This window comes from Ovis canadensis, chromosome 3, assembly GCF_042477335.2.
Source record: "Ovis canadensis isolate MfBH-ARS-UI-01 breed Bighorn chromosome 3, ARS-UI_OviCan_v2, whole genome shotgun sequence".
Classification (NCBI taxonomy): domain Eukaryota; kingdom Metazoa; phylum Chordata; class Mammalia; order Artiodactyla; family Bovidae; genus Ovis; species Ovis canadensis.
The window spans coordinates 10794909-10804916 of record NC_091247.1 but is presented as its reverse complement, the minus strand read 5'-3'; the positions used below and the strand labels follow the sequence as shown (position 1 = coordinate 10804916).

The following is a 10008-nucleotide window of genomic DNA, read 5'->3' as shown; positions in this document are numbered from 1 at the left end:
TGTTTCCTTACCTCAAAGCCCTGAACACTCCCAACACATGAGAGTCTAACCTTAAATGACTAACCTAATTAGAAGCTTTATCACAAAAATTAGACCAGCGTAAATAACAAACATTTATTGGTGTCACTTATGGTAGAAAAAAGTTCCTACACCAGATACACATGACCCAATTGTTAAATAGAACATTTTCAAGGTGAACACACGCCTAACCCAGCTTTTTTTAACCCACTTTCGATGACAGCCAATTCTTCCTTGCCCCCCACCCCAAGACATGTGAGCAACTGCTAATGAAAAGCAGTAAACAGCCACTTGGGCTATAGCATTTTCAACTCCACTCCAAGGTGAAGATTCCAATTACATTCGAGACTTAAGTTCTCTTAATTTTCTCCTAGCGAAAGTTCCTGAGTCCAGTATTTACAATATTACAGCACTAGCTGAGCAGTGTCTACAACTCATCTTTGTCTGCTGCTTCCTCCTCATTGGTTGGGGGAGGGCCTGCACTTCCATAGAGTTTGCTGATAATTGGCTGAACAATTTCTTCTAGCTCCTTCTTTTTAGCTTTGAAATCTTCAATGTCAGCATCTTGGTGACTTTCCAGCCACTCAATCTTTTCTTCTACAGCTTTTTCCATGGTCTCCTTATCTTCTGAGGAAAGTTTACCTCCCAGTTTTTCTTTATCTCCAATCTGATTCTTAAGAGAGTAGGCATAGCTTTCCAATTCATTTCTTGTGTCAATGCGCTCCTTGAGCTTTTTGTCTTCTTCAGCAAACTTCTCAGCATCATTGACCATTCTTTCAATTTCTTCAGGTGTCAGGCGATTTTGGTCATTGGTAATTGTGATCTTATTTTTGTTGCCTGTACCTTTGTCTTCAGCTGTCACTCGAAGAATGCCATTCACATCTATCTCAAAGGTGACTTCAATCTGTGGGACCCCACGGGGTGCAGGAGGAATTCCAGTCAGATCGAAAGTTCCCAGAAGGTGATTGTCTTTCGTCAGAGGTCGTTCACCTAGAAGTCACACACACAAAAATTGTTAGTTGTCACTGATAAATGTTAGTACATTTGGATCTCTACATTTAAGTCTGCAGTGGGAAAGGCACTCTTATCAACTTAAAGTGGGTTGTACTGGATCTGAAAAGAACAGTGAATTAAGTTACTAGTACTGTTAATAGAATTTTGTCTACTTTATAGCAGTATGAACTTTGCTCGTTGTATTTTAGAAGCCAGCTCTGAAGGCATTTTTAATGGAAAAGAGTGCCAGACAAAAAACAGATTTTAGTCCTGGCTCTACCAAACTCAACACTAAATTAAGGCCTTCTCACCTGAAAACAGCAGACACTTCTCTCCCTAGTCATTTCAACAGTGTATATTAAAAAAAGTCAAACTCTTCAAACACATATCATGGTATTAACAAATGTAAGCAATTACCTTCATAGACCTTGATGGTAACAGTTGGTTGATTATCAGAGGCTGTAGAAAAGATCTGAGACTTCTTGGTGGGCACCACAGTGTTCCTTGGAATCAGTTTGGTCATGACACCTCCCACAGTTTCAATACCAAGTGTCAGGGGACATACATCAAGCAGTACCAGGTCACCTGCAAAAATAAGTTAACTGTGTTAAGTTCCAATTCAGGAGTCCCAGGAGCAATGCCAAGCAGTCCCCACGATCAATAAAACTTTATCTTCTCCATCTTGCCATTTGGTTAGGTTCTATGCAAAATCATTTCAGAAGCAGTGAATTAAATACAGCTGTTAAGGATCTTGAGACTTCCAGGTCTTGTCATCACTGTACCCTTCACTAGCTCTTTGAGCTTGCTGCTTGTGTTCTATTGCTTTCTAAAGCAACAGCTAATACTCTTCTCATTAAGCTACTGAAGCACTGTGGACAATGCTGACAGACTTACCTGTATCTTGATCACCAGAGAGCACACCAGCCTGAACAGCAGCACCATATGCCACAGCCTCATCTGGGTTTATGCCACGGGATGGCTCCTTGCCATTGAAAAACTCTTTAACCAGCTGTTGAATCTTTGGGATTCGAGTAGAGCCACCAACAAGAACAATTTCATCAATATCAGACTTCTTTAAATCAGAATCTTCTAACACTTTCTGGACAGGCTTCATGGTTGAACGGAACAGGTCCTAGAGTAAGAGACACAATCACTGTGATGACGCCTGTCATACCAACAAATAGTCGAAATCCCTAAGTGCACTGTCCCAAACTCAGAGTCTAACTAGATCTCATTAGCAAAACAAGGAACATACCATGTTTAGCTCTTCAAATTTGGCCCGAGTCAGGGTCTCCGAGAAGTCTTCTCCTTCATAGAAGGACTCAATTTCAATTCTTGCTTGATGTTGGGAAGACAGGGCCCGTTTGGCCTTTTCTACCTCACGCCGGAGTTTCTGCACAGCTCTGTTGTCCTTCCGAACATCTTTGCCAGTCTTCTTTTTGTAGAGCTTGATGAAGTGTTCCATGACACGCTGGTCAAAGTCTTCTCCACCCAGATGAGTGTCTCCGTTAGTGGCCACGACTTCAAAGACACCATTATCAATGGTGAGAAGAGACACATCAAAGGTTCCACCACCCAGGTCGAACACCAGGATGTTCTTCTCCCCTTCCCTCTTATCCAGGCCATAAGCGATAGCAGCTGCTGTCCTGTTAGGGGAATGAGAAAGAAAAAACAAACCTTACTTAACTTTTACCTTTCCACATTTGGCAAATGTGCCATACTTTTGAATTTAACACTTACGGCTCATTGATGATCCTCATGACATTCAATCCAGCAATAGTTCCAGCATCTTTGGTTGCCTGGCGTTGGGCATCATTGAAATATGCTGGTACAGTAACAACTGCATGAGTAACCTAAAATGATAACAAAAGGTAGTCAGACATATTTTATCATAGTTTAATCTTTAAGTTACAATCATTTTATTTTTAAGATATATAATTATATGTATGTGGACTTGCAAGCAGTAAGTGATAAATGAAAAGACCCTAGTATTTTGTTTGATCTCCAGTAAAACATGCAAGTAATTAAATATATACATGGATGTCAGACTTTCAAAATGATGAAAGATCTACACAACACAATCAGAAACAGTAATAATAAAACTGCTCAACAAGGTTCTAGAAAATACCTACCTTCTTTCCCAAATAAGCCTCAGCAGTTTCCTTCATTTTAGTGAGAACCATGGCAGAAATTTCTTCAGGAGCAAATGTCTTTGTTTGCCCACCTCCAACATCAACTTGAATGTATGGTTTAGTTTTCTTTTCAACCACCTATTTGAGAGAATAATTACTATTTTCAGACATAGAAGCAATGACATTTTAAACTTTAAAAGAAAGAGGACTGAGACTCACTTCCCTCTCCAAAGTTGGGTTTATTTGGGACCCTTTGAACTGACTATTTGGGGCAGAAATATTTAAGGTGTAGAAGGTGCCTTACAATTACAAGCCACTTCAGTTTTAATCAGTCTCTTAATCCTAAACTATTGTCGACAGAATAGTTTTGCATGAAATTTCCTTGCCAACTTAACTATCTTCAGTTCTGAAATATACTAGGAGTATAAAATAAAATTACATACACACGACAACTCTATCCCCCTTGCTCGTGCCTAAACTTTTTAATCCTAAATACTCCCATCACCACCACCCACTATCTATTTAGAAGGAAAAAACCGGTTCGAACCTTGAAAGGCAAGAACTTGATGTCCTGCTGCACGGACGGGTCGTTCCAAGTCCGGCCGATGAGTCGCTTGGCGTCGAAGACTGTGTTCTCAGGATTGGAGGTGAGCTGGTTCTTGGCTGCATCGCCGATCAGACGCTCCCCTTCAGGAGTGAAAGCCACATAAGACGGCGTGATGCGGTTGCCCTGATCGTTGGCGATGATCTCCACGCGGCCGTTCTTGAACACCCCGACGCTGGCGGAAAAAACCGAACGGAAGGAATCAGCACCACGATGCTCTGGGCAGCCCAGGAGGCCACGCCCCATTTTCCCCTCTCCCCAAACCCCACTTACCAGGAGTAGGTGGTACCCAGGTCGATGCCGACCACCGTGCCCACGTCCTCCTTCTTGTCCTCCTCCTCCGCCCGTGCCGTGCCGAGCAGCAGCAGCAGCACCGCGGCCACCAGGGACAGCTTCATCTTTCCGGCACCGTCGGCCAGTCGGTCAGCAGGCAGCTATAGGGCTTCGTAGGAAAACCAGCCACAGGCCGCAAACACAGGAGCACACCGACGTTACCGAGCTGAGGATGACAGGGCCCCGGATCAGGAGAACAGCGGACAATGCGAAGGGCAGGTCCGAAAAGACAGGCCTCAGCACCTACCTCTCAAACGCACGAAAAGATTAAGTTGAAGCGTCTGTGATGTCTCGGTCAGCGTCGACCGCGCCGTCGCCTACTCCGCTTATATACCCTCCCCCAGCCCCGTCGTGGAGGCCTCGGATTGGCGAAGGCGCAGCTCGTTGGACGTCGCTGATTGGTCCAGGCCACCAAGCTGGCCGCTGCGGATTCGAAGCGGCCTCCTCCGCAGCAAACGTCATCGCTACGCCCCCCGGGCTGACTCATTGGCTGTTGGGCGCGCCCAACAATCACCAATGAGACACAACATCCGCCCCGTGCTCCCGCTCCGTTGGTTTAGCAGCTGCCTGTCAGTGACGGGATCTCTCACACCGAGGTGGTTTCCGCCGGTAACAGCTGAGGTCCCACCTCCACGCTGGGCCCTGAGGGGATCCGGGCCCGTCCGGCGTGCCAGATCCCCTCGAGGCAGTAGGACTTGAGTCTGTGCCTTCTCCACGACCCGCCCGCCTGACCTTCCTCCGTCTCTCTCGAGGGAAGCGGCTGTTTTCTCCTCCCCGCCTTCATCCCGTCCCAGGCAGGCAGGTGTCAGCGTAGATGTTGTAATCACCTCCGAACAAATTTCTCTGTCCTCAATAGCTGCCACAGGTACTAGTGTCCTGGGGTCTTGTGTTGCTCATCAGGCCGCTGCTCTCTAGTTGGGACCTAAGCTGGGCACTGCCCGGTCGCGAATCATGGCTCCTGCTACTCACATGCCCCGGCACCCGTGTTTCCCAGGTCTCCCCACATTGCCTTACCCCACGGTAAGTCCCGGCACAGACCTGACCAAAGTAATTGGCTCCTATACAGAGTCCCCTACACATGGCAACCCTGCCCTTAAGAGCGTGCTAATGCCATCACTCCCACCTTGGGATGTATCATTTTTCTAGCTTGTCACCCCTTGTCTTCCCTCTCCTTGCCATCATTTCCTTTTGTGGCTCAGATTATCATTTACAATGCCTTCTTCATCCTTTATTGATACCTTTTTACTTTCACTTCTGGAAAAGGTCCTATTGTGCTAAACGTATTTAATGGACAAAGACCTCTGGATATTGCCATACTCTTGTAGCAAAAAGTATAAAGGCTGCTATTTACTTTAGCCTTACTATGTGCCAAACATTATTCTTTTGCCTTTTGGTCCTTACAGTTCAATACTTGGCATTTCCCATTTTACAGATGAGAAAATTGAGACTAAAGAGATTAATTGTCACAGAGCTGCTAAGTAATAGAGTTATTATTGATATCCAAGTAAGCTTGACTCTGTAGCCAATCCTCATAATAAGTTTTTAAATTTGTTCTTTGTCCTCAGTTTAGAGCATGTGGGGTATTAGTTCCCCAACCAGGGATCAAACCCATGTCCCCTGCATTGGAACTACTGAACTGCCACAGGGCTCCCAACAGTTTTTTAAAATTAAGTTCACTTATGCAACAAATCATTTTAGAGGCCCTACTAGAGATGGGTCAAAAGCCTGATAAAAAAATATTTTGAGATGCTTACAGTAAATTTGTGGGACTTAACCACAGTCGGGAGCTAGTGACTCCAGTATTTTTTGCACTAAATGGTTTCCTGAGATTCATTGGTATGAGCAATACTCTGTCCAAATAGCACTGAAACATCTTACACACAGTTGACTAAGATGCTGAGACTAGGAGTCAGTACTCAGGAATTTTTCTTTCTCCTTTAGTGCTCCTCAAAGGTTATGCTGGTGACTCAGTGTTGACTCCATTTTTACAATTGAAGTTGCATCATGCATCTCTTTCACAGGGCTTGTAATACTGCTGTAACAACTACCCTTCAAGTTACATCAGTCCATTATCAAGATAGACATCCCCATTCCACCACATTGCAGTTACATATCATTTCAAGCAAATTTTCTGTATGTATCATAGTCCATATCCTTTAAAAACAGCTCTCAATTTCAGCCTCATCCTTGATTGATGGAGTAACCTTTGCAGCTCTCCTTTTCTGAGATTTAGAAAAGTGGTATCTGGCTAACTGCTAAAGAGAATTGAACATGTTGGTGGTTATAGTATTTTTAAAAGTCAAATATATTAGGTAAATTATAGTGTATTCCAAAGTGCAATCATTTATGGATGGAGTAGGAAAATCAGTAAATAAATCTAGTTTGCTGAATGTTAAATACCAATAATAATAACAGTGCTAAGTTATCAATATTTTAGTGCTAAACACTATGCTAAATGCTGTAAGTGCAATATTTTAATCCTTAGGTAAATATTTTTTAAATCCCTACTTTGGAGATAAGGAGTATGAAGCTCTAAGAGGTAAAGAAACTTGGCCAGGAGGTCACACAGCTGAAAAGATACAGAACCAGAATTTGAGCTTTGGCAGGTCAATTTTTAATTTCTGTAGTCTGGATTGTCATCCTGAACTTCAGGTTTATAAGACTTCTGTAGTTTTTAGGATATAGAGTAGTTACATAGTTTGCAAGTATTTTGATATTGGTGATAGACAAATGTAGATTTTTATCCAGTAATTTAAACAAGCTCAGTTTACTTGTGCCCTTATGGATAAGAAAATACATTTCTATTTCCCATCTGATCTCAGAAAGCTAAGCAGAGTTACAGTTGATTAGGATTAGATGTTATTTAGCTCCTAAATCTTCCTTTCTGAAAGGGAATTAAAGGCATAGCGCAAGAAGGAAAAGGCCAATGTAATCAACAAGTTGAATATTTACACCCTGGTAAGTTCACATACTTTGTTGGAGAGAATATTCAGCTAAGAAGGCATATGACCGTGGAAACACGCAACCTCCCAGAGCCTCAGTTTCTTCTTCTATTGAATGTCAGGAATTTCTGTCCTTCCTTGTCTTGGTGGCTTGTTTCAAGGATCAAATGAGATATTGTATGTGAAAGTTGTACAGTAGTGGTAATGCTATTATTTATCATGTAAATATACTATGAGAATAAATTTTAGAAGTCTTCAAGCAAACCACCTCTTGAGAGTTAATTTTTAAGATTACTTTCTACGGAAAATAGTGTTTGGTGATCTCATTGAATTTGACAAAAATTTTTGGAAATGCTTTGAAAAGTGTTACATCTAATTACTCTCTTGTATTGGCTGCATAAGATGTCTTTTTTGATTAAGAGACCGAATAATTCCTCAGCCTTCGTTAAACAAGAGAGTGAGAGAAAAGTATATCTCCCCATTACCCAAGCTGGGAGTAATAGGAAGTATGAATCTTATAGGATATTTTAGTACTTCTGATAGTGCAATGTATCATTCAATAAGTTTTTTTGTCTTCACTTAAAAAGTGACTTTAATAGAGAACCTTCCCCACACACAAGTGAAAAGTAACAGATGGTGTGTTTTCTGTTCTTCACATAAATATTTTTGGTGAAAGGGATTTAGGAGGATATATTGTGTCAGCGTGATAGAGAAGAAGGATCACAGAGTTCACAGGCATAAAAATGAGTTCCAGTTCTGTCACGAATTGGCATTGACTTCCCTGGTGGCTCAGATGGTAAAGCGTCTGCCTGCAATATGGGAGACCCTGGTTCGATCCCTGGGTTGGGAAGATCTCCTGGAGAAGGAAATGGCAACCCACTCCAGTATTCCTGCTTGGAGAATCCCAGGGACAGAGGAGCCTGGTACGCTACAGTCCATGGGGTCCCAAAGAGTTGGACACGACTGAGTGACTTCACTTTAGGGTAAGTCACTGAATCTCTCTAAAGCTCTGTTTACTAGTCTGTAAAGTCGGACATGACTGAGTGACTTCGCTTTTAAAATGGATGTAATTGTGCCTCCTCACAAAGCTACTTATGATTGAGGTACTTGATTAATTATAAAGTATTTTATACATAAAGTGTTCATTTTAAAAGTTTTCCTTTGAAGTACAGTAAGCTACGGAGGGGACCTCCCGGGTGGTCCAGTGGCTAAGGTTCCACCCTTGCAAGGCTGGGGGCCTGGGTTTGATCCTTGTTCTTCAGGGGACTATATCCCACATGCCACAACTAAGGCCCAGTGCAGCCAAATAAATTTAAAAAAGAAAAGAGGAAGGACTGAGCATAAAGAGCTACCTGTTGATTTTGAGTGACAATATTTGATGTCTTAAATTTCTAAATTTTTAAAATAGGAAATAATATATACGTAGCATATAATTCAAAGGGTACAGTATACAGTGAAAATAAGTTGGCCTGCCACCCAGTCCCCAGCCCTGTTACCCTACACAAGTGAAGGTTATTGCTGTCACTGCTTTCTGATAGTACCTTCTAGAGATGTTTTATTCACATGCAATGTGTGTGTGTGTGTAACCCAGTTTTAAAACCAATGGTAGAGGATAGTGCACAAATGGTTTCTGCTCCTTTATCCACTTAGCTGTGTTTCTTGGAGATTGTCACAAATCAGCTGCCTTCATTTTTTTTAAATGTCATACTGGGTGCCCTGAATTGAGTATCTACTACATGATGAATGTTTTATACATTTTAAACCGTTTTATTATAAATTACAGTGTGGATGCAGAAAATACAAATGTACAGTTTAATGAAAAACATGAGTGAATCCCTAAGTATTCAATAACTAGGCCAAGGAATAGAATGTTGTCAGTACCCAGAAGTCCTCATTTTTTCCCCTAGCACAGTCCCCTTCTCCATGAAAAAAAGTGACTTTTCTGGACTTCCCTGGTGGTCCAGTGATTAAGAAGCTGCCTGCCAATGCAGAAGATATAGGTTTGATCCCTGGTCTGGGAAGATTCTGCATGCCGTGGGGCAGCTGAGCCTGTGTGCCCACAACTATTGAGCCTGTGTGCTAAGAGCTGCAGCAGCTGAAGGCTGCACATCCTAGAGCGCGTGCTCTGCAACAAGGGAAACCACTGCAATGAGAAGCCCGCACACGGCAACCAGAAAGTAGCCCAGGCTCACTGTTTCTAGAGAAAACCTGCCCGCAGCAATGAAGACTGAGCGCAGCCAAAAATAAATAAATAAATATATTTTTTTAAAGTGACTTTATTGTTACAGTCTTCAGAACTTAACCATGTAAAAATACCTCCTCACACATCATGGTTTAGATTCCTTTGTATTTTTTCACTTGATGTAACGGAACCCAAGAGTATATATACTCGTGTCTGGCTTCTTTCACTCACATTGTTTTAAAGTTTTATCCTTATTGTTATGTGTAGCTCTAATTCATTCAATTGTTTAGTATCCCCAAGACAGCACAATTTAGGTTGTATTTAGTATTTTGGCTATTATGAACAATGCTACTGTGAACATTCTTCATGATTCTTGGTACACACGTACATGAATTTCTCTACAGTGTATGACCAGGGTTTTGGCTAAGATCAGGTGTGTAGTATGGGGGCTTCCCAGGCTACACATTGGGAGGAGGAGGGCCCCCCTCCTCCCAATGCAGGAGGTGTAAGAGATGCAGGTTTGATCCCTGGGTGGGAAAGATACCCTGGACTAGGAAATGGCAACATGCTTCAGTATTCTTGCCAGAAAAAATCATGGACAGAGGAGCTTGATGGGTACAGTCCATTGGGTTGCAGAGCCTGACACAACTGAGCGACTGAGCATACACAAGGATCAAAAGGTTTCAGTCAGTTCAGTCATTCCGTTGTGTCCGACTCTGTGACCCCATAGACTACAGCACACCAGGCTTCCCTGTCCATCACCAGCTCCTGGAGCTTGCTCAAGCTTGTCCTTCGAGTCGGTGA

The 10008-nt window shown here is 42.6% G+C and overlaps 1 protein-coding gene across 1 annotated transcript; it reads right to left on the bottom strand.

Moving 5' to 3' along the window:
* Positions 1-100: 100 nt before the first annotated feature.
* HSPA5 (heat shock protein family A (Hsp70) member 5) lies at positions 101-4548 on the bottom strand. Its single transcript, XM_069582409.1, has 9 exons — positions 4328-4548; positions 4021-4246; positions 3691-3922; positions 3144-3281; positions 2752-2864; positions 2267-2657; positions 1906-2143; positions 1429-1596; positions 101-1008 (listed from the first exon to the last, which is right to left on the bottom strand). Exons 2-9 carry the CDS (start codon positions 4143-4145, stop codon positions 446-448), a joined length of 1968 nt encoding a protein of 655 aa, XP_069438510.1. The 5' UTR covers positions 4146-4246; positions 4328-4548; the 3' UTR covers positions 101-445.
* Between the last annotated feature and the right edge of the window lie 5460 nt (positions 4549-10008).